At 39.4% G+C, this 24,773-nt stretch overlaps 2 protein-coding genes across 3 annotated transcripts in view; one reads left to right on the top strand and one right to left on the bottom strand.

Annotated features, from left to right (window-relative positions):
* The window catches only part of LOC138945421 (uncharacterized), an 11,156-nt gene extending 5,320 nt beyond the window's left edge, over nucleotides 1–5,836 (top strand). For both annotated transcript variants that reach the window (XM_070316851.1, XM_070316852.1), the window contains exons 5-6: nucleotides 540–674; nucleotides 1,072–5,836. In XM_070316851.1, coding sequence (XP_070172952.1) covers nucleotides 540–674; nucleotides 1,072–1,389 — 453 coding nt within the window. In that variant the 3' untranslated portion in view covers nucleotides 1,390–5,836. The remainder of the gene's footprint in view (nucleotides 1–539; nucleotides 675–1,071) is intronic.
* Nucleotides 5,837–7,662: 1,826 nt separating this feature from the next.
* On the bottom strand, nucleotides 7,663–23,789 carry LOC138945424 (uncharacterized). The gene is made up of 5 exons (XM_070316854.1): nucleotides 23,405–23,789; nucleotides 17,092–17,142; nucleotides 12,360–12,453; nucleotides 10,703–10,802; nucleotides 7,663–8,833 (listed from the first exon to the last, which is right to left on the bottom strand). Exons 1-5 carry the CDS (start codon nucleotides 23,526–23,528, stop codon nucleotides 8,753–8,755), a joined length of 450 nt encoding a protein of 149 aa, XP_070172955.1. The 5' UTR covers nucleotides 23,529–23,789; the 3' UTR covers nucleotides 7,663–8,752.
* Nucleotides 23,790–24,773: the final 984 nt, after the last annotated feature.

A 24,773-nucleotide genomic window follows, 5' to 3' on the forward strand; every position in this document is an offset into this window, starting at 1 on the left:
ATTTTGAAATGAGAATTCAAAGTAGTAGACAGGGCACATATATTTGAGTTACAAGTTCGTGCACGGAGCTTGAAAATGAGTTAAAAGTAACTTTCAGATAGGGTAATATTTTAAATTGTAAATTTCAGAGTGAGCTACAAATAGGTTACAGAAATTTAACATAAATATGCCAGTTTTGTTTTTGTTTTTGTTTTTGTTTTCTGTATTTAATTTTGAATTATTCGCTTATTTGTTTTGAGAACAAACATGACAAGTTATTTTCGAAGAAAACACAATCTTTAGAAACTTGAAAACGCCAGTTAGATGAGAGCGAGTTTCAGATAGAGAGCAGCTACTAGCTATAACGTTATATGCGTGTGTTTGTGTATGGGGTGAGGGAGGGCGGGAGTAGTGTTAATTCTGAGAATGTGGTGTGCCAGTAGACATCCTTTACGACTTCTTTATGACTTAAGGCAACCGTTACTATAATGCGGTTTATTGCAACAACTACAAACAGTTAAATTGTTGACCAAAACTGCTGATTCTTCTCTGCCATACAGGTAACCAAGACAACGGGGGAAACGTTCGAGGAAACCTTGACCACAACCGCCACCAGTGACATCACAGTGGCCCCCAAAAGTCACTACATCGCCTCCATCGTCATGGAGGAGTATAACCTTCATGCAGAGTTCAAGGTCAGTGTTAGGTTCATAGTTTGTAAAAAGTAAAATATGTTTCTTCCATTGCTGTTGTAAGAAAGGAATTATGTTTTATATATGTATGTCTGTCTCTCTGTCTGTCTGTATGTATGTCTGTCTGTCTGTACGTCTGTCTGTCTGTTTGTCTGTCAGTCTATCTCTTTCTCTCCCTATCCCCTCCTGTGTCTCTCTATGTGTCTGTCTCTCTGTCTGTCTGCCTGTATGTCTGTCTGTCGCTCTCCCTCTCCCCCCTCCTCTCTCTCTCTCTCTCTCTTTCTCTTTCTCTCAGATAAAACAAACGACCAAGCCACAGTTTAGGCTTTGTGAATTACATTCTTGTACTTCCGTGAAAGAACGAATGAACTGTCGTCATCATTCTCTCCCCCTGTGCCAGGTGACGGTCAACATGTCCATGCCAGCCAAGCAAGCCAAGGCCTACATCAAGGACAAGCACGGGGACACCGTGTTCTACTACACCCTCAAAAACCTCAGCCACCTCTTCCCTCAAAACAAGATCGAGGTGGACGACCCCAAGCGGCCTGGCTCCAAGAAAGCCCGCGAGGACGCTGTGCAGTTCGTGGTGGAAGGCGTGCTCAATGGCGTCCAGATGTCCAGCCACAAGATCAAACTGGACAGCCAGGATCTGGAGGGGGCCGAGGAGGCCAGAGATAGAAAGATGCTGATGAGGTCTGCAGCGAACGCTGCTTCCTGAAGATGCCACATTAAAGTTCATTTTGTACAGCTGATCTCCTCACTCAGGATCTGGAGGGGGCCGAGGAGGCCAGAGATAGAAAGATGCTGATGAGGTCTGCAGCGAACGCTGCTTCCTGAAGATGCCACATTAAAGTTCATTGTGCACACCTGTTCTTTTTAATCAGGAGATTGGTTGATGTGGTCAATGTAAAATAAAAAGGCGTCAAAGAGTACTTCTGATAAGGCTGTTTCCTGAAAACGCTTCAAAATAGTCCATTGCTGTACAACTACCCATAGATGGGACTTATCAGTAAGCAAGCTGGAAGGATTTAAGGGGGTAGACCTACCTAGAGTTGTGTGTATTGTTGTTTATTTTTGCTACATAGTAACATCTCAGTGGATTTTGATGGAGTTTGGTGGCCATCTATGTCAGTTATGTAGGTTTTGAGGAAAACAAATGGTTAGCTTATAGATTTTCACAAACATGAGAAGAAGAAAAAAAGATAATAATAACATTTTGCGAACAAAAAAACGTTGATATCACATTTTACAAAATATTTCTTACACTTTTTATCCCTGAAAGCTGTACTTTGCAAAGGTGATGAAAAACAAGTTTAACTGGAGCCTGAAATACCAGTAAACGCCATGTACACAATTTAATACAAAAAATCAAAAGAAATCTCCCCTTAGTATAAATTATGATATTTTTGATCTGTGTGTTTGATTACAGTTTGGCTAGTTTAGGATCCAGCTATGGCTAAAATCTATTTCCAGTACAAATTACAAGGCTCTAGCATGAAAACTGAGAAAACTGTGGTGTAAAAACACCCTAAAAAGTGGCGTTTTCGGAGAAAATCTGCATGCTAAAATTAGTTAGTTTTAGTGTGCAGTGAAATGAAGAGTAAAATGGGACCGGATTTTGGCTTTTCAGGGTTGATAAACACCTGCTTAGAACCCTCATATCTCCAGTTTGGATTGGAATTGATTGAAAATTCAAACTGTAAATGAAAATAGAGAGATTTAGCTTTCTAATGATGCCACACACTAGTAGGTTCTCAAAAAGGTAGGTCTACCCCCTTAAGTTGTTAGGAAGTGCGGGCAGTACGGATGTGAATTTCCAACCAAAAAAAAAGCAAGGGTGTGACTTTCCCAAAAGACAGCTGGAACGTTGTGAATTTCCTCAAACGGAAAAAGAGAACCAAGAATACAAATTCCCAAACATTCCCAGGCACAAAGCTGCACGGCTGTAAATGTTCCAAATGAATGGAGCAAGAATGTGAAATATCAAACATTCCCAGGCGCGGCACAAAGCTGCACGGCTGTAAATGTTCCAGATGAATGGAGCAAGAATGTGAAATACCAAAAAGAAAGTAACGAAGACGTTAACTTTAAGGAAGCGAGATGTATTCTCACATCTACACTTAGGCTATTTCGCGCAAGAATATAAACATTTTAGAAAAAAGGAAACATAATGGCAAATAGAGAGTGTCTGCGGTGCCACTTTTCCTTGTTGAAAATGTTTCATGACACTAATTCTGACCGCTACACGGAGTGAGAATCAGAAATGAGGACCAGGACTCACAAGAAAAAGCAAACAGTTGCATGGTTTTGATAATGTGTTTGAGCGTAGCAAGTCTATGCTTGGTGTAACAGCGTAGCAATTTATCTTCAAACGTAGCGTGTTGCGCTAAAAGCATATCAGTTGGCAGCTCTGCATACTTATACCCTTTCAACTCCTTACCTAGCTGTCCCATTTACGTGTCACCAAAAAGCCGGCAATACCAGCAAGTCTAGTTTTGGTTTCACGCTGCGAGCCGTTGAAGCAAATCAATATAACCATAGCACACACAAACACGCAATGTCGATTCAAGGCCAGGTATGCACACAGGCAGGCGACTCAAAGAAATTGTTGGTCGCAAAAGAGAGCTTCAAGGGTTAGGACAGGTACGAAGGGGGTGGGGTGAAGTTTGGTGGGTGGCAGGTTAAGGGAGTGTGGTGGGGGAAGAGGGTGTGCGGGGGTACGGGTAGGTATTCATCTAGTCCTGATAAGTTGTCGAGATTGCGAACAGATTGTTGCGCTGACGTTAGGTCATAGCGACCTGTCCTGCGTCTAGTTCGAGGCGCGCATTTTAGGAGGGATTATTTCCACGTCTCTGCATGTATCGGGTTACAATATTCAGGCGGGGTGACGTTAACTTGTGAATAGATATGTTGCGTGTCTTTGTGACTGTGTAGTTGTGTATAAGTCAGAAGTGCTGAATGCAAGTAGCGTCTGAATAAACTGAAATGTGTGCGTGGTTTTACTGGTGTTAGACCAAACATTGATCATTGGTAAATAACGCATTGATATTTGATTAAAAAGCTTCGTTAAGTACGGTCGAACCGACCCTGGCGTTCATCTCTTTATACCCACCACCTGCCCATCACGATCCTCCAACAGGATTCCCAGGGAGGTTCTTTCCTGTTTAATTCACCTTACATTAACGACCACCTGTCTGAAAGAACTACTCTCGTTTGTTCGCTGTTGTTGGTCGTTTGGACAGGTTCGACTCTACAATTAAAAAGAATACTCACAAGTACCTAGGTCAGAAGGTCTTCAATGAGAACAAAATACATGCACAACAGAAATATTTTATATTAATGAAAATATAACAAAAATACAAACAACATGTTGTTGAATTTAAAAACCTGTATACATGTCAAGGTTGCTGTCAATGGTGTGTACTGTATTTTATTTCTGATAAAAGGCACTCTCCTTCCAGTAAAACAGTTGTGTTTCATTATTTCAGATCTGCTTTTACAGGTCATTAATTAAAACATCCCTTCTTTTTCATACTTCGTCTGCGTTCGTGGGCTGAAACTCCCTCGTGTTTCTATAACCCACCGAACTCTGACATGGATTACAGGATCTTTTCCGTGCGCACTTGGTCTTGTGCTTGCGTGTACACACGAAGGGGGATAAGCCACTAGCAGATCTGCATATACGTTGACCTGGGAGATCGGAAAAATCTCCACACTTAACCCACAAGGCGGCCGCGGCCGGGATGCCAACCCTCGACCTTCCAATTAGGAGGCCGACGTCTTACCACCACGCCACAGCGCCCGTCACTCATACAAAAACTAAAAACTCTGACTACTTCATGTGTAGAGTGTGAATTATTTTTACGAATCAGTTTCTCAGGTGAACACAAGTATCTTTTACTAAATGAATTAAACACACGAAATCCCACGCCGTTTAGAAAGTATCTAAGTTCCTGGGCCGAGGTTCACGAGAAAGTTACCAACCGGGTGGATGCCAACCGCGGTTTTGGATTGGTTGACATTGAGATTTGTTGTGATTTCAACGAATCAGACCCCGCCGTTTGTTCTCACACGAGGTGCACGAGAAATGTACCAGCCGGGTGGGTACCAACCGCGGTTTTGGATTGGTTGACATTGAAATTTGTTGTGATTTCAACGAATCAGACCCCGCCGTTTGTTCTCACACGAGGTGCACGAGAAATGTACCAGCCGGGTGGGTACCAACCGCGGTTTTGGATTGGTTGACATTGAGATTTGTTGTGATTTCAACGAATCAGACCCCGCCGTTTGTTCTCACACGAGGTGCACGAGAAATGTACCAGCCGGGTGGGTACCAACCGCGGTTTTGGATTGGTTGACATTGAAATTTGTTGTGATTTCAACGAATCAGACCCCGCAGTTTGTTCTCTCCCGGTTGGGTGGCACTAACCCTCTTTCACTCGGTGCAGCTCAGTCCTGGATGTTTGGATCAATCCAAATGAAGGGATGGTCTTATCTCATGCAAACGGTGCTGAGAGAGGAAATCTGGCCATTGCCGGAGTCCCTGCACAACAAGCTGTACGGGCCAGTGGCTGCGCTGCAGAGGACCACTAATTATATCTCAAGATCTGGACTCCAAGTGTGATCGGCGATCGAAAAGAAGAAGATCTCATGCAAAAGTCTGACTAGATCTGAAAGTGTAAACCGAATCGTTTACACGGGATGGATTGTGCATTTAAAAATTCTCTTTTTTAATTTCATTTCTGTAGTCTTGATTTTATGGACATCCGCAGTCAATGTGTTTTCGTTGTGTGTGTGTGTGGGGGGGGGGGAGTGGGGGTTAATTATCCGCTCCCTGACTCCATTGAATGTTCTATTTGCCGGACAGATGTTGAACAGATTGTCTCATTGACTCATTGAGTAATTTATAGGTTTTATGTGCTATTTTGTTGTGAGTCTTGGCAATTTAAGTATGGACTCGAGGTCGAGATTAACATGCTCTCAAAATGGCTTGCCGAAAACTGTCCTTTCATTGATTGTGGTGCTATATGTGTAAATCACTGCTAATAAACTCAAACATATTAGTATGTTATCTGTCTCGTAATCAATGTTAACACTTTTTCTGTCTGTTCGGGGTCAGCTCACGTTCTGTGTCACAGCGTCAATAAAAGAACAACGAAAACAGCTCACAAGAAACAATGTTTGTGTGTCGTGTGCGTGTGTGTGCGTGTGTGTGTTTTCTGTGATCTGTGTGTGCGTGTGTGTGTTTCTGTGATCTGTGTGTGCGTTCGTGCGTGCTGTGCCACGAAAACAGCAAAACGCAATCAAAGTTTGTGTGCGTGTGTGTGTATGTCTGTGTCTATATATATATATATATATGTGTGTGTGTGTGTGTGTGTGTGTGTGTGTGTTACTGTAAACAATGATAGTCGTGCAATGTCACAGACAGTCTAAATTTACCAAGTTTCAATGAAAGTCCAAAAGTGCGCAACATATCTTTATTCAAAATTAAAAATCAAAACAGGCTCACATACAGACATTGACTTTTTTTTTATTTACTAAAGGGAGAACAGAAATAGCATTGGAAGAAAAGAGCAGAAAATCAAGAAGGTTAAGTATTAGAAACTTAATAGCCTCACAACTCTTGAACTATTTCAGTCCAAGCTATGTTATTAGAGGTGACTCCAAACGTGATCAAACACGCTTGATGAAACACGCTTACTTTTTCACATTCTATTACATTCATGTGGAAAGTAATATGCAGTGGTAGCAACATCTAAAAAGAAAAAAAACTACAACAAACATGGTATATTCATACAAATACGTATTCACTGAGAATTTCTCTCTGGGCTGTGTTCGTTTCTGAAAAAAATCCTTGCCTTGCGCTGTTGAATAGTTAATGCTCAACTCATTCAAAGCTGTTGTGTGAAGTTATTGGTGCATGTCAAGGATCTTTTACGGATCCGCTTTTCTTGCAAACCAAGTTACACCGTACTTACTTAGCATTTGTCTGCATGTATACGTGTTTTGGGGCATATGTATAAGTAGTTGTGTGTATGTGTATGCGTTTGGGTGAGGAGGAGGTGTGTGTGTGTGTGTGTGTGTGTGTGTGTGTGTGTGTGTGTGTGTGTGTGTGTGTGTGTGTGTGTGTGTGTGTGTGTGTGTGTGTGTGTGTGTGTATGCGTTTGGGTGAGGAGGAGGTGTGTGTGTGTGAGTGTGTATGTGTGTGTGTGTGTGTGAGTGTGTATGTATATGTGTGTGTGTGTGTGTGTATGTGTGTGTGTGTGCGTGCGTGTGTGTGTGTGCGTGTGTGTTTGTTGGTAAATGCACTAACAACCACACACAAAATCATAAATTATGCAGCAAAACAAACACTGTTTAAAAACTGAATAACATTAGCCAAACCAGGGACACAACACACAAAGCCCCAACACCTATGCATATACAAATGACCATAAAAAAAAACCACGAAATGTATATGTTTGGGACGGGGTATCACCCCCTTGAAGTGTCACGCCAAAGCAGGGGTAGAAACCACTCCTCTGTCGTTGTATCGCAGCCAGGGAGTGCAGCTACACACAAAGCCTGGGCACTTTCGGCAAGTATCTCCAGTTGCTTGCAAGAAACGGAAAAGGGGTTGGGGTTGATGGTGGGGGTGTTATTAGGTGACTGGTTGTCAAATGGATTGGGGTGGGGACGGGAGTTTACTAAACACAACCAAACATGGTTCTGTTTACTCAAAATAGAGAACGAAAGCTGATCTGCAGTATTCTCCAAACCTTCTTGAGAAAAAAGAGATGTGGGTTTCGTTGGAGGACTTGTTTGTTTGTGTGTGTGTGTGTGTGTGGGGGTGAAGAATGGTAGCGTCGAGCTGAAAACAGGAGTTGAAAAGGAGCAGAAAAGGGAATGATAATAGTGAATGCACGAGACACTAGCCAGGGGCGGATCACATCATTTTTAAGGGGGGGGGGGAGGGGGGGGGGGGAGGGGGAGGGGGGAGGGGGGAGGGGGAGGGGGGAGGGGGGAGAGGGGGTCCAAAATTCTTTTCGGGACAGACCGACGACGCGAAGCCCGATCTTACTAGGAGGGTCCGGGGGCATATTGGTGTTAAACAAAAAAAGAGGTTGCACTACTTAAATGAAGAGTCTTCTTGCGCGCGCCTGTAGTTCAGAAAAAAGGCGTGGGCTTAAAATAAAGTACATTTGATTTAAATGCACAAGCTTCCAGTGACATCAATTCTGCTCACTATTTCTGGTCTAGCCAGGCCTTTACATGGGACGAGACCAACCCTCCACTTGGACGCATACCAAAAATCAACACCCTGCCTGTTTCCCGTGCAGGGTTGAAATAGTTTGATGTCTCCTCTGAAGACACTAGAATATTCCGTCTATCTTTCTTTTAGTCGCAAACAGCACGGCCAGAGAGCCTTCTCCCACTCTGCTGCCGTTGCGTGGAACTCTCTCCCTTACTCTATCCGACACTGCCAAACATTTTGTTCCTTCAAATCAAACCTTAAAACACACTTCTTCACACAGTATTTTGATTAATTTTATTTCAATATGGTGCATTTTTGATCAGGTGTTTGAATGTTTTGCCTGTGTTAGTATGCTTGCAGCTTGTATTGATGTAGTGTTTCGTTGTTCACTTGTGTGCTGAATGCTGCTGCACATGCTTTTTTGCTTTGCTTTGTTTGTATATGTATGGTTTTTTTCCCATATCTTTTCTTTGTCAAGCGCTTAGAGAACGTAAAGCGCTCCATAAATCTCCCATATTATTATTATTATTATTATTATTATTTAATTTCCCAAAAGCCACCAATGGCTTTTTGAGCAATTACAAGAAATAAACTCATTAAACAAAATTCCACTCTGCACAGAAAACATCCAAGTTGTTGGTTTCTGGTATGAGACCAAGTGGAGGGGTGGTCTTATTCCATGTAAAAGCCTGGGCAGTTCTGAGATGGTGAGTTCAATTGTTTGCACGGGAAGGACTGTGCCTTTAAGCATGTTTGCGACAGCATACACATGGCGGAATGTTTGGTGCGCACTGGACAATAGTTTATTCTGTATCTTGTTTTGTGGAAACGTCGCAGATATATGCTGTTAGTTGAAGTATTCCGTTAGATCGTGTCCCCCTGTGTTGAAGCTGACCTTGTAGGAGTCGCCACTGTTCCCTTGACTCACCTGAACGAGAAAAGAGACACCTGATTAGTTACTAACTCGGGGGGTCCTTAACGTCCTCACAGGAAACCGTTCCTTTAGGGACATCAGTTAATGATACGCTAAGAACAGAGGTGACGCTGTGGCTTTTGTAATCTAGAAAACTCGGCTGGAGAAAATAACTCGGTCGGGTTTCTATGGGTATCAGCAGAGTGAGTACCCTTGCGTTTCCTCTGACAAACATTGGAAGGGCCAATCACTAGCGAAGGGTGTGTCGGAGCAAGGGTATTCACTCTTCCACAACCCATACAAAACCGACGAAGTTATTTCCGAAAATCGTCTTATAAGCTAGGCCCCCCCCCCCCAAAAAAAAAGTCTGTTTACGGTAACATAGGCACAAAAAATAGGGTCGGTAGGTCGGGATTTTTTTTTCTTCAAAAAACTGTATTTTTAAGTTATTTTGCCAAAAAACAAAGACTTTACAAAAAAAAAATAATAATAATAATTTCTCAAATGCCAAAAAAAAAGTCTATGGTCGCGCGAAAAAATAAGGTCGGTCGGGATACCGTAAACAGACTATTTTTTGTGTGTGGCCTAAAACAAAAACACGTGTGTACATCAAATACAAAACCTACACCTGTGTCTTTTTATCCACACAAAAAAACATTCTTTTTAAAAGGCTTATGTTTGGATATTTGCACGCTCTCTGAATTCAGATAATCTCGCACAGGGTTCACGTGACAGCCAAGTCGGCTTTCGATCTTTAACACGGCTAAAACCTGCCTTGGAGGTATGAAGTTACATCAACAGGGCACGAGATAGCCATACAAAAACTGCATGGGCTGGAAAGATAATCAATGTGTCTATCTTTCTGTAAGCAAAAGTTGTTGATTTGTTCTGTTCTGAATTTGTGTCATTGTTTTATTTCGAGACTTGTGTTTTTGTCGGTTTGATTTTGGTGGTATCCTCATTTGAGAGGCTGTCACGTGACTTAATCTGGAAAGACCAGATGGCCAAAACGAGCGCTGTTCGGACCATTGAAAGTTAATTGGCATCCACAAAAACCAAAACAACTTATACCCTGGTTATTTATTGCAAACTTAATTGCCTAAAAGGCATATATCCTGGTTGTTTGTGTGTGCATTGACTTTTGAAACGTACATTTGTGTGAGGTCAATACTTATGTTACTCTCAATTGAATAGACATTACGTGACACCTATCAATGTAATCTTAAATCATAAATCATCAAAAGGTGCTATATGGCACCAGCAAGGGCAACAACCGAAAATCAAAAGCAAAACAAGTTTATAAACACACACACACACACACACACACACACACACACACAGCCACACACACACACACACACACACACACACACACACACACACACACACACACACACACACACACCTACAAACAAAACAGAACAAACATTTGCATCAAACAAATTCTCACAAGCCCGACATTTCAACAACACTGCAAAAGTGTGAATGGAATCAGTTGTTGTTTTGTTTTTGCTTTTTGAGATCAGAGTTTTTCATTCACGTCTTGCCTTGTCTACAACCAGAGAAAGAAAGTAGACTTGATTAGCCAACTGTACCCACATGTAGAGCAAGAAAGTACGTGAAGGGATGTGATGTTTTTCATTCTTTCCTCTGGACAACTGTATGTGCATGCATTGATCTCTCTCTCTCTCTCTCTCTCTCTCTCTCTCTCTCTCTCTGTCTGTGTCTCTCTCTGTCTGTCTCTCTCTGTCTCTCGCTGTGTCTCTGTCTGTCTCTGTCTCTGTCTCTCTCTCTCTCTCTCTGTCTCTCTCTCTCTCTCTCTCTCTCTCTCTCTCTCTCTCTCTCTCTCTCTCTCTCTCTCTCTGCAGCAAAGTTCTTACTCACACTTCTAATCCTCATGTAGACGTCACATGGAATTATACGAGAGTCGTGGCCCAAAGTTCTACCATTTCCTGTTTTCGCCCTCATTTTGGCTTGGTAGCCTCTGAAAGGTAAAACACAACAGCACATTTTATATACAAGAATTACAAATAGATTTAAACAAAAACAAAAATAAACAAGTCGAGTGAAGCGATATAAAAACCGTTAGTCAGTCCGTATCAAACTAAAACATCAACTCCTCATACCAGCCATACATTTAGATAGTCTCGGCTAACAATACCAAAGACCGACATGGGTCACGCTCGTCTCCGCGAAGCAGGCGACAGTATAGTACTTACAAAACATAATTTCTGTAATTCTGAGCACATTGTCAGAGTAAACATGAAATATCTATATATTTTTGAATTCAAGAGAAAATCAAGAATACAATGCAGTCATTTTTTTTTATCTGTTACTAAAAATTCGATTTTAATGACAATTTTAATGAGTATACTAATTACGAGACTTTTTAAGATTTCGAGCTGAAATGCAATACCATAGTCCGGAGTTTGTCGAAGGATGCTTCACTAATGTTTCAACCAATTTTGTTAAAAAATTAGGGTGTGATAGTGCCGAAATCTAGGGATATCATACCCAGGAACTCTCATGTGAAGTTTCATGACGATTGCGGAATCACTTTATACAAACACACACACACACACACACACACACACACCATGACCCTCGTCTTGATTCCCCGCCTATGTTAAAACATTAAGTCAAAACTTGACTAAAATGTATAAAACAACAATAAACAAAGGTTACGTTTATTGAATGTTTAAATATAGATGAAACAAAACATTCCCAAGAACTTCGACCTATTGTTATTTAAAGTGGACCAGCAAGTCATGTTAAATGTTAATTGTGACGTATTTTTGATTTGATGCTGCTTCCAAAAATGCTTCTTTTTCTTTCTTTCTTTTCTTCATAGACAAGAATTAGATGTATTTCAAATGACTGGCGGAGGAAAACTGAAAAATGGATAAATGTTGCTGTTTATCGCAGTTTTTATTTTCATTTTTCTTTTTCTTGGGGGGTACTAAAATGTGAGAATAATGTATTTGTTGTGTATTACCTTGTTCAAAAAAGAAAAAATCGAGAATACAAAGTGACTTTTTGTGTGAAAATATGGACGGTTTCGCTCCAAATTTGAAGAATCTAAAATCTAAAATAAATGTTATTGGGATGCCACTAACTGAAACAGGAGACATGCAGGCACACGGACATCTTTGCGTGATAATAACCTTAATATGATATACAAATAATGGATACAGTAATGCTGATGGGGTCTATATCGACCAAAAGAGTGGGATTCCCTGTAGGTGGAGTTCCTGTAGAGGGATTCCATGTATACAGGGAATCCCACAGGTTAGAGTTTTTCAATAAAACTTGCAAACCATACTCGAATTTCTAAGAATTATCACTAAAGATCGAATAACATCAAATTCTACCGATGTCGCTAAGCATCACGTGACTTTCAGCGATATCAGCGAAACACTACTGGAACCAGACCCTGTGGGATTCCCTGTATACAGGACATCCCCCTACAGGAACTCCACCTAAAGGGAATCCCACTCTTTTGGTCGACATAGACCCCATCAGCTAAAGTAATATAACCCACGTTTCCGTCTTGACGAAGCCAAAGTTAGGTTTGGACGCTTGCGGACGATACAAGATCACCACCTCCGAGCCAGACTGTGTGTAGCCGTGGTTCACTGAGCCGGAAAAAAATGAAATATTACTGCAAAGGAAATCTTGTTTACACATCGGTTTATTTTTCATTCGATGTAACACACAAAAGGACGTATACGTGCGCTAATTATTAACGCATTTGAATTTTTACAGCACAGGAAGCTTGTTTAAACATAGATTTATTTTACATTTGCTCTAAGAAACAAAAGGACGTATGAAGCACTTTAAATATCAACTAGTTTAAAATGTTACTGCAAAAAAAAGCCTGTTACAATGTTGGTTTATATTTCAACCGACCTAAGAAACAAAGACGTATAAGCGCGCTAATTATAAACGACATCGATGTGCAACAAGATTACTTGAAAATCACGTGGAACCGATCTCCTGGCCCCTGAGAAAATAACAAGCATGGGTCAATAATCAACGTTCTCACACACAATCACTTGATTCTCCTTCGCAAAGGTATGTAGTTATATTATTCAAAATGAACAGGCGGCCCTGCAAATGCAGACTGAGACCTACATACATACAAGGAAGGGAATACACAGAATTGTCATCATTTTCACGAGTTTTCATTCATAACCAGCTGGGGAATAAATAACGCTGTTGCCTATGTAAGAAGTCGAGGTGGTGAATGGGTTTGAGCTTTCAAGTGAAACGTGGATTGTCAAAGTAAAAGCCAATCAGGCCGATTGTCTGATGTGTAGAACCATCGCAGCTTTTGATTCGTGTTTCCGAGGACAACGATTGTAAGCATTCACTCTCAAAGACCCAATCAAGGTTGATGATTACCGTTGCGACTCATGGTCAATTTGCAACTTATCTCTATAATCGCAAAATCCACAACAAAAAGTCATAAAACACTTGAAAAAAGGAATATGCTCAAAACTTACTGCTTTTTGCTCAGTGCATTTTCAGTCTGGAACAAATTCGACGAACAAGTTACATTTGACGTCACAGACAAGTATGACGTGTTATCTCGAACTTCTGACGCGTTGAGGCCCTGGAAATTGCATTCTTAAAATTACCTTCAGAATAGGGATCTCCATTGATTATTGTGCGTACCTTTGTTTCATCCAAAATGATGACAAAAACGATGTTTGGTGGCTTGTTGACAGACCAGCTTTTTTGTTGGTCCTCGGGGACCATATAGCCTTCGGTTTTCATAGTTATCAACCGCGGCCTTCGGCCTTGGTCGATAAAGATGAAACCGAAGACGATATGATCCCCTCCGACCAACAAAAAAGCTGGTCTGTCAACAAGCCACCAAACATCTTATATTATTATTATACGGAAAAAGAAAATCGGCAAACAATTTTACAACAAACTGAAATGATCAAAGAGAGGCAACACATTACGAAGGTGAACAAAGCTGCACTCGAACCAATGGTTATCTACCCTGGCGGGAGAAACGACAGGCAGTGGGGAAAATAAAAGAGGAAGAAACACAAAAACAACAAGTCGCATGAGGCAAAATTGTTACATTTAGTCAGTCTGTCAAACTCTACGAATAATACTAAACGCAGTGCATTTCACGGAAAAAAAGAGGATAATCCGCGACAGAGACTGAAAGCACTGACATGCACGTGCAAAGCATAGCGGCCCTCATTCGCCAGTATAGCGCAGTAGCATACAACACTTAATAAGAAAGCGCGCTTTTCTGTATTCTTTTTAACTTTCTGAGCTTGTTGTTTTAATAACATATCTATCTGTTTTTGGAATCAGGAAATCTGAAAACAAATAAGATGAAATCATTCTTGTATCGATTGCTAAAATTTTAATTTTAGAGATTTTTAATGACCAAACTCATTATCTTATTGTTAAGCTTCTACGCTGAAATACCATCCCGTAGTCCGGGCTTTGTCGAACATTGCCTGACCAAAATTTCAATTCACTTGATTAAAAAATGAGGGCGTGACAGTGCCGCCTCAACTTTCACTAAAAGCCGGATATGACGTCATCAACGACAAAAATAAAAATCATTATCTGGGGACATCATAGTTTACCCAGGAACCCTCATGTGAAGTTTCATGAAGATCAGTCCAGTAGTTTTCTCGGAATCGTACTACACACAGACACACACACACACACACACACACACACACACACACGCACGCACGCACGCACGCACACACGCACACAAACACACACACACACACACACACACACACTCACACACACACACACACTAACACTAACACTAACACCTACATACATACATACATACATACATACATACATACATACATACATACATACATACATAGGCTATATACATACATGCATACACACGCACACGCACACGCACGCACACACACACACACACACACACACACACACACACACACACACACACACACACACACACACACACACACACACAAACAATAATTAAGAAATGTTTAAGCTTCCAAACTAAAATGCAATCGAGTAGTTCGGTCCGAGTCAAAGATTTTGTGTACCAACATTTCAAACTATTTGATAGAAAAATGAGGGCGTGACAGTGCCGCCTCAACTTTTGTAAAAAGTTGAATATTACCTCATCAACGATATTTATGGAAAAAAAGGGGGGAAAACCGCGTCGGGGTAATACCTTGGAGAACTCGCATGCAAAATTTTCATTATTGTCTCGATTCCCCGTCTTTAAAAAACAAATTAGTCAAATTTTGACTATTGCTCATTGTCAATAAGGAGCGACCATTTCGTTTTTTCGTTGCCCGGGGGCCCCGGGGACACTGCAGCTAATACAAAGATATGTCAAGGTTAAATGTTTATTACCTCTGGTATGGTCTGAGCGTGAGCTAACTTTTGCACATAAATGTATGTCAATTTCTTGTTACTCCTAGTCCTGAGGGCAATAAATACTACCAAAAATGTCATCTCCAATACTGTCCGGGCGTACTTTTTCAGAATTTTAATTTATTTTAAAAATATATAAGCAATCTCTTTCTTATCACAGGCACTATCATTTTAAATGACACGATTGTCAGTGCTGTTGCTGCACTCATTTTTGTGCAGGAGGAAGTCCCTGTGAGTCTTCGCTATGTCTTGAAGTAAATGTCCGCGGAAATAGGCGCAAATGCAGTAACTTCTTTCGGGAATATTTTTTCATCCTATTTTGAGGGACTTTTTACTTACGAATACACTTAAAACAAACTTCAAACGCTTTTGGTTTATAAACAGGTATTTGTTTACAGCTGAAGTGCGTCTGAGTCTAGCCAAGAGGCAACAAAGAGAGAAAATAGACTTGGGGTTTCCATAACCGTCATCTCCGTTACCGGCTTTTTCTGGCAAATGAGAAACAATTTATGTTCCATCTTGTGATATGGTGTTCGCTCACATGAGCATACAACGAACAAATCATTAACAGGGCCGTCAGGTGTCTTCTGACTCTGTCGTGAGGCAAAATGCGAGCGCCCGTCATCTCCGTTACCGTCATCTCCGTTACCGTCATTTGCGGGCCAAAATAGGATGCCGTTTTCGACGTGTTTGTTGACAAACTGCATCGGGGATAGATCTAAAACATTGTGTACATTGCCAACTCATATATCGTTCGAAAGAGCAAGACCTGCTCTCTATTCTAACCAATGGGCATTTATATTCCTTGGATATCTTGTAATCTGCACTTGACTGAAAAAAAGGCAATTTTTAATCTGTTCTTGCCTCAAAGACCTGCAAGATGTTCAAAAGTCCACAGACCAACTAACAGTCCAGCCTTTTAGCTTTGGTTTCATGTATTTGGTTTTTCTGTACGTGTTGATTTAAGGGTGCCGCTGGTGTAATTCAGTTGTAAACACACCGTTCGCAGGTGTCAAAAACACCACTGACAAATTCAACCACGCGCGTTTTTAGATTCAGTCACTAAAACCGTCGTATTTGCTTAAGCCTGCTGCGCAGAAACACATCATTACCACACTTGGAAGGCTTAGTGGTTGTTTTGCAAGCTAGTAAAATTTCGTTGATCTAGTCTGAGTGGATGTTGTGTATAAAAGTGTTATATGATAGTGTTATATGATAGTTAGTTATGTTATTGCGTCATTTGTCAACTACAGTGTTTCAGTTGGTCATCTTACAATGCATATCTAATGAAAACTAACGATGTTTTCTGTTGGGCACCCAATTTTCCATGTTGGTGAACAATTAAGCTAAACAAAAACACCAAATGTCTACGAAAAAGCCAGAAAGGGGTCTTCGTATTTTTTAAAAGCCAAGTGGTCGCTACTTATTGAGAATGAGTGTTTATGAAAAAAAACAGAACATGTGGGGATAATATCTACAGGTATTACCCTGTACATTTTTTGTGAGGATCTATCCAGTATTATTATTGGAATTGCAGTTCATTGTCGCATACAATATACCCCCACACATACATCTCCGGCTTCATATCGATTCCTAGATCCCAGCAAAACAATTAGTCAAATAATCAACAAAAACAAAATAACAGCAAAAACAGCAAAAACATAAACTGTATTAAAGTTGAAGGCAAAAATATAGAAATGTCAGGCACAAAACAAAGCAACAACAACAAAACCATACTTAAATTTTCAAAGTCTGATCTCACCGTGACGTCAAAGAACAGACTATTCAATTGCAGGTATAAGAAAGCTACCCAGTGTGATTCAAGAGAAATAGCGTATAAACATTGTTTTTAAATACCATACCTTCATCATCAATGGCTTCGTCTAAAGACGTTCCAAACCAATTACCCATATCTGAAACCGAAAGTAATTAATATTAAGACAGCTAGGATTGTTGAAAGCATTGAGAAAGCTTTTACAGCTTCAATCTTAAACGTGAATGCCATGAAAAATACCCACACTAGCCATACATGCTTACATAATATCAAACTACTAGCAAAGGAGAAAGTCTACACATTTTCTGGTTTACTAAAAGTTTAAACAAAATTAACAAAATAAGTCACACATCAACAGGACATTTTAAATGCACGGTACATATATTTGGAGAATTATCATCTGTGTTCATTATGACTGCATCTATAACTCACGTGATGTGGTTATATGCACAATATGAAGAAGCCTAGGATTAAATCCTCATCGAGCCTAAACATGTGTTTCTGTCGCCAAAAATGCCATGTACCGAAAGTTTGGTTTGCACAAAATTCAATTTAAAAAAAGTGACAAATATATTCCAATTGACGACTTTTTCAACAGTTTTGCAAAACAAAATGATAGTCTTATTCTTTTTTTAACTGTTGAACAAAAAGACTCGTCTTCTAAGCGCTGACTTTTTGCAGTAGGTGTGCAAAAAGACTCGTCTAATTGTAGACTTTTTTTTTACTGTTGAGCAAAATGACTTATAGCAAGGCAAGGCAAGGCACAATGTATTTTTCCGAAAGAAACAAGGGTTACATGGAAAAGGTAAATTTCAAAATCAAACAAAACATGGTATTTATAACAAAACACAAGTCTTCAGAATTCTCAAACATAGATAACTCAATTTAAATTTACAAATAATTTACTGTTTAACAAACGTCTCTATAGGACTGGTACTAGTATAATAAATGTAAACAACCACAAAAACAATGGTCAAATATTCAAAATTCTGCCGAAATGTGCTTTATGAAATACACTAAGTTTAACAACACTCGCTTCTTTGTTGATCTAAATACATGTTTACGTTTCACTGCTTTTGGTTTCTTCTTAAAATATACATAGACTTCTTCCATTTCTGTCTTACATTTTCAAAATTACTACACTGAAATATATCATTGAATTCATTTCCAAGATCTCCAGACTGGCATTTAAGACTATATTATATTATATATTATATTATAGTAAAATATTACTCTAACAATGCAGCAGCATTAAAATTTTACCTCTCTGTACGGTATTAGCAATTTATGATTTAGTGTTCGGATACGCAAGAAAAGAAACTTCAAGGTTCTGGGGTAAAATGTTCAAATCATTTTCAAATCTTAAATTATCTTTAAACAATCTATAATTCAAACAGGTTGCTTTTGTACTCAATGTCAATGTCTTTATGTATTGATCTGTTAAACATTGAAAATGGAACAAGGGTCTGTAGGTGAGAGGAACAACAACAAGATAACAATACAAATGTGCTCACCAGAAGACAGAAACATGAATATATAGACACGTATTTATGTATTTATGTTGCTGTTTTCTGGTGAGTACATTTTTATTGTTATCTTGTTCTTTTAAACATTGTTAATTTTCCAATTTTAATTATTTTGTGGAACATTATAAATTGAACTGGTCATGTCAAAATCCACCCAGGCCAGTAGGAAACATAGGTGCACTATGATTTCCAGCAGATTTAAAATCGTGAAGTATTACTTGTAAAATATTCAGAGCCGAAGAAATTGAATTACCTTTCTTTTTATATAAAACAAACTGGAATGGGAAACATAATTATTCTTGGCTTACTGCAGTACGACTGTAGCAAGCAATGTTTGTGATTTGTATACGTATACACACTTATTTATTACTTTTCGGAATTCTTCAGATTTGTAGAAAAAATATACCTGTTTTTGTTTTGCTCCTAATGTTTACTTTTTCATATGTTCATTTTATTTTTAGGCAACATGTAGAAGAGATCTTGAAATGTGCGAGAAAACAGTTCGAACGACATTGCTCAATGCACTATGAGCCAGGAATTCAAAATGGCCGACTCTAATTTTGTGACTAGATTGTTGGAATGCACACGGAGGGACTTTGATAGAGGACGTGCGCCATTCAGAAAACTACTAAACCCTTTGCAGCCAAAACTGTAACATTCAGTGTGTTTTTGAAACTGGAAAACATGTAATGTGAATTTTAAACCCATGACAAGATTGATCATTTTAAAACTCAATATGAAGCGTTCTCATGCTAACAGCCTTGTCGGTTTTGTAAGGGGTTGTGAATTCTTACATTTCATTTTGTGGACACATAACATTTAAAGTTATTTCCTGAAACATTGCAGTTTTGTAGAATTAATTGCAAGATAGAAACAAGCCTAGCTTTTTCTGATGACAGCACTCAAGAGACTGAGGATAACAATGGTAGGTTGGACTTCATTTCTGAGAAAAAGAAACAAGTAACAACTCGTCTGGGCGTTGGCGGCTGTTATTATCACTAGTCTGGTTTTGCAAACACCCTGTTTGTTTAAATTTGGTCACAAGACGTCTAGTAGCTTTTCTTTACAACATATTTTCCATTTTTTAAAAATATTGTAATGGACAATAAAGTTCTGTTATTGTTATTGTTATTATTGTTATTATTATATGTCCCATGTCAAAGTTCCTCTCGCAAAAACGACGCGTTCGAGTCACCGATCTGGTCCCAAAATCAGTGTCGGCCATTTTGAATTCCTGACTTGCAAGATATTGATCAATGAATTTGCCTTATACATTTCCAGGTCTGTTCTACAGTTCGCCTGAAATTAAGTCGAAAGTGAAGGAGCAAAATGGACATAGGTATAATGTTTGGAATAGTTTATATTTGACACCATTATAAATCCTTTCACAATACTTATACCTATTCCAGCGCTTTCCGAGAGGTCCTACGAGTATTGCATTTTCATAAACCCCACAGGATAACAAGTTTGCAGATATTGAAAGCATTATATAATTGTACAATGTTCTAACCGTTGTGCTAAAAGATTCATTGTATAATTGTAGAATGTTCTAACTGTTGTGCTAAAAGATTCATTGTATAATTGTAGAATGTTCTATATAACCGTTGTGCTAAAAGATTCATTGTATAATTGTAGAATGTTCTAACCGTTGTGCTAAAAGATTCATTGTATAATTGTAGAATGTTCTAACCGTTGTGCTAAAAGATTCATTGTATAATTGTAGAATGTTCTAACCGTTGTGCTAAAAGATTCATTGAATAATTGTAGAATGTTCTAACCGTTGTGCTAAAAGATTCATTGTATAATTGTAGAATGTTCTAACCGTTGTGCTAAAAGATTCATTGTATAATTGTAGAATGTTCTAACCGTTGTGCTAAAAGATTCATTGTATAATTGTAGAATGTTCTAACCGTTGTGCTAAAAGATTCATTGTATAATTGTAGAATGTTCTAACCGTTGTGCTAAAAGATTCATTGTATAATTGTAGAATGTTCTAACCGTTGTGCTAAAAGATTCATTGAATAATTGTAGAATGTTCTAACCGTTGTGCTAAAAGATTCATTGAATAATTGTAGAATGTTCTAACCGTTGTGCTAAAAGATTCATTGTATAATTGTAGAATGTTCTAACCGTTGTGCTAAAAGATTCATTGTATAATTGTAGAATGTTCTAACCGTTGTGCTAAAAGATTCATTGTATAATTGTAGAATGTTCTAACCGTTGTGCTAAAAGATTCATTGTATAATTGTAGAATGTTCTAACTGTTGTGCTAAAAGATGCATTGTATAATTGAAGAATGTTCTAACTGTTGTGCTAAAAGACTCATTGTAGAAGGTTCCAACTGTTTTGCTAAAAGACTCATTGTCTAAATGCAGAATGTTCTAACTGTTGTGCTAAAAGATTTATAGTCTAAGTGCAGACTGTTCAAGTGTTGAATAAAACAAATCGTCGTCTTGTTGCAGTCTTTTTTTTTTAACTGTTGAGCAAAACGACTCATAGCCCCACTCGGACGTCTGGCAGTTCTTGAATCGTGAAATGTTCCTCTTAAAATAAAGTTTGTTTTTGTTTTGTTTTGTTTGTTTGCTCAACGCCCAGCCGACCACGAAGGGCCATATCAGGGCGGTGCTGCTTTGACATATAACGTGCGCCACACACAAGACAGAAGTCGCAGAAGTCGCAGCACAGGCTTCATGTCTCACCCAGTCACATTATTCTGACACCGGACCAACCAGTCCTAGCACTAACCCCATAATGCCAGACGGAGCAGCCACTAGATTGCCAATTTTAAAGTCTTAGGTATGACCCGGCCGGGGTTCGAACCCACGACCTCCCGATCACGGGGCGGACGCCTTACCACTAGGCCAACCGTGCCGGTTTAAAATAAAGTAAGTTCAGACGTAAAACAAAGCAACAACAACAAACATATACCTTTTTGTAAGTCTGACCTCACCGTGCTGTGGTTGGCCTAGTGGTAAGGCGTCCGCCCCGTGATCGGGAGGTCGTGGGTTCGAACCCCGGCCGGGTCATACCTAAGACTTTAAAATTGGCAATCTAGTGGCTGCTCCGTCTGGCATTATGGGGTTAGTGCTAGGACATATAGGTCCGGTGTCAGAATAATGTGACTGGGTGAGACATGAAGCCTGTGCTGCGACTTCTGTCTTGTGTGTGGCGCACGTTATAATGTCAAAGCAGCACCGCCCTGATATGGCCCTTCGTGGTCGGCTGGGCGTTAAGCAAACAAACAAACAAACAAAAAATCACCGTGCCGTCCAAGAATACAACAAACTATTCGATTGCAGGTATCACAAAGCTACCATGTGTATGTATTCACTGAAGAAATGTATTTATCTTTTTTTCTAAAAATAGTTTTTTAGAATAATGTTTTCATTAATTCAGTGGACTTGTCAAAGGTAGCATACTTTGTTATTGTGTTGTACATTTATCAGCAGGATTTATAACAACATGTACGGCACATTTAAAGATCATTTTAATGGAAACAATATTTGCTTAATGCAGTGCGACTGCAGCAAACACTTCTTTATATTTTGTATAAGCTTACACACTTATTTATTACTTATCTGAGCTGTGCATGATTGCTTTGATCACACCGCTGAGTACAATTACTCATCGGTAGGGATAGTAAAAAACTCGACAGTGAAGTTTATAATTGAAAATAAAGAGTACTTGACTGATGAAACAAGATTACAGTGTTTTTTTATTGTTTGAAAGTTGTTGTTGTTGTTTGTTGTTGTTGTTGTTGTTGTTGTTGTTGTTGTTGTTGTTGTTGTTGTCAAGGCTGGCAACTGAGGCATTAATCTCATCAGAATACTTCAGAGTGGTCAATACAAAATATCCTGTTTCCATTTTGCTTCTTATGTTTTGTCTTCAGATTTTCATTTGATTTTCAGGCAAAATGTAGAAGAGATCTTGAAATGTGCGAGAAAACAGTTCGAACGACATTGCTCAATGCACTATGAGCCAGGAATTCAAAATGGCCGACTCTAATTTTGTGACTAGATTGTTGGAATGCACACAGAGTTCTAACAAGACAGACTTAGACAGAGGACTTGCGCCATTTAGAAAACTACTGAACCTTTTGCAGCCAAAACTGTCAAATTCATTGTGTTTTTAAAACTGTAAAACATGCAAGATAGAAACAAGGCTAGCTTTTTCTGATGGCAGCACTCAAGAGACTGAGGATAACAATGGTATGTTGGACTTCATTTATGAGAAAAAGAAACAAGTAACAACTCGTTTGGGCGTTGGCGGCTGTTATTATCACTAGCCTGGTTTTGCAAACACCCTGTTAGTTTAAATTTGGTCACAAGACGTCTAGTAGCTTTTCTTTACAACATATTTTCCATTTTTATGTAATGTTTTAATGGACAATAAAGTGCTGTTAAAGTGCTGTACATTAAGTCTGTTATTATTGTTATTATTATATGTCCCATGTCAAAGTTCCTCTCGCAAAAACGACGCGTTCGAGTCACCGATCTGGTCCCAAAATCAGTGTCGGCCATTTTGAGGTCCTGACTTGCAAGATATTGATCAATGAATTTGCCTTATACATTTCCAGGTCTGTTCTACAGTTCGCCTGAAATTAAGTCGAAAGTGAAGGAGCAAAATGGACATAGGTAAACTGTTTAGAATAGTTTATATTTGACACCATTGTTCGTGATTTACATAAATCCTTTCACAATACTTATACCTATTCCAGCGCTTTCCGAGAGGTCCTACGAGTATTGCATTTTCATAAACCCCACAGGATAACAAGTTTGCAGATATTGAAAGCATTTAGCATTTTATGTCGAAGGGAAAAAATATAATCAAAAGTTTAAATCACTCTCCTGATAAAATGAAATAAACCACACTTACCTGTTTTTTCCTGGATGGAGCTGCTATCCACAGAATCTGACAAAGGTCTTTCACAAGAAACCACCATGTCTGATACAGGTGAGTCCGAGGCACACTGATATATATCCGATCCAGAATTTTTCATTGGCTAACACTGACGTATGCTGACAATAATAATGCCGACGTGGCACTGTTCACTTCACATGTTAAAACAGGTCTTTGTTCTGAAATGCACAAACCAGATGTCCAAGAAGGCTTTCCTATGATACAATCTCAACCAATTTCCTGGTTTCATTGCAATCAGTCATTTAATTGCACTAAAACATCCACCCGTGAAGTCACTTTTTTCCAAAGCCTCAGAGAATGCGTCAGATCAGAAATGGCTGTGGTGGGCGGCTTGTGTCGTTCTGACCAATCACAGCTTAGTTTACACTTGACGTCGCTGAACAACGAGCTGTAATAATGTCTTGTGGAGACCTGGCATCTGATTGGTCGAGTGGTGTTATTCATTTTCTCAATACACCGGATGCCGATCATGTCTAAAAGGTTTTTTAAACATTAAAAACCCCGTCTTGAGAATAGGTCACAAAGAAACTCTGCTGTGCTGGGGCTGCCGATGAGGGTCATGTTAAAGTCGCTGTGAATAAGTGCAGGCAAGCAAGTGCGCAAATAACTTGTAGAAAAAGCACGGAAAGCCTCATGTTGTTAAAGAGACCCTGTCAACAAATGGTTTGTCCTTCACAAAATAACCACCACCAAAACTCAAACACTGAACTCCGAAGGTTTGTAATCTTTCCTGTGCCCACGTTGTCATAACCCACAGTTCTTCAGAGCTTTGTATTAATGAACTCTTCCTCGAAGTTGCCTTATATGCTCCCTTTTGTGATTTCAATTTGTCAGTTGGCCGCTGTCAGCGTGAGTTCGATCCCAGGTTCGGCGGAAATTTATTTCAGAGTCAACTTTGTGTGCAGACTCTCTTCGGTGTCCGAACCCTCCCCCCGTGTACACTACATTGGGTGTGCACGTTAAAGATCCCACGATTGACAAAAGGGTCTTTCCTGGCAAAATTGCTTAGGCACAGTTAATAATTGTCTACCTATACCCGTGTGACTTGGAATAATAGGCCGTGAAAGGTAAATATGCGCCGAAATAGCTGCAATCTACTGGCCGTATAAAATTTCATCTCACACGGCATCACTGCAGAGCGCCTAGAACTGTACCCACGGAATATGCGCGATATAAGCGTCATTGATTGATTGATTGATTGATTTGTTTGTTTTTTTGTCTGTTTATTTGTTCGTTTGTTTGCTTTATTGTTGAACCCCACATATTTACAAACTTTAAAAAAAAATGTTAATGTCTAGTTTCAAGTTATGCACTTGATGATATT

The sequence above is a fragment of the Littorina saxatilis genome, linkage group LG13 (assembly GCF_037325665.1).
Source record: "Littorina saxatilis isolate snail1 linkage group LG13, US_GU_Lsax_2.0, whole genome shotgun sequence".
Lineage (NCBI taxonomy): Eukaryota > Metazoa > Mollusca > Gastropoda > Littorinimorpha > Littorinidae > Littorina > Littorina saxatilis.

Bases quoted from the DNA above. Each gene is read 5' to 3' on its own strand.
- LOC138945424 (XM_070316854.1), bottom strand. From the start codon at position 23,528: ATGAAAAATTCTGGATCGGATATATATCAGTGTGCCTCGGACTCACCT. The intron at 17,143-23,404 runs GTAAGTGTGGTT...TTTCGGTTTCAG, and splicing joins CTCCATCCAGGAAAAAACAG to ATATGGGTAATTGGTTTGGA. The intron at 10,803-12,359 runs GTGGGTTATATT...TTTACCTTTCAG, and splicing joins GGCTTCGTCAAGACGGAAAC to AGGCTACCAAGCCAAAATGA.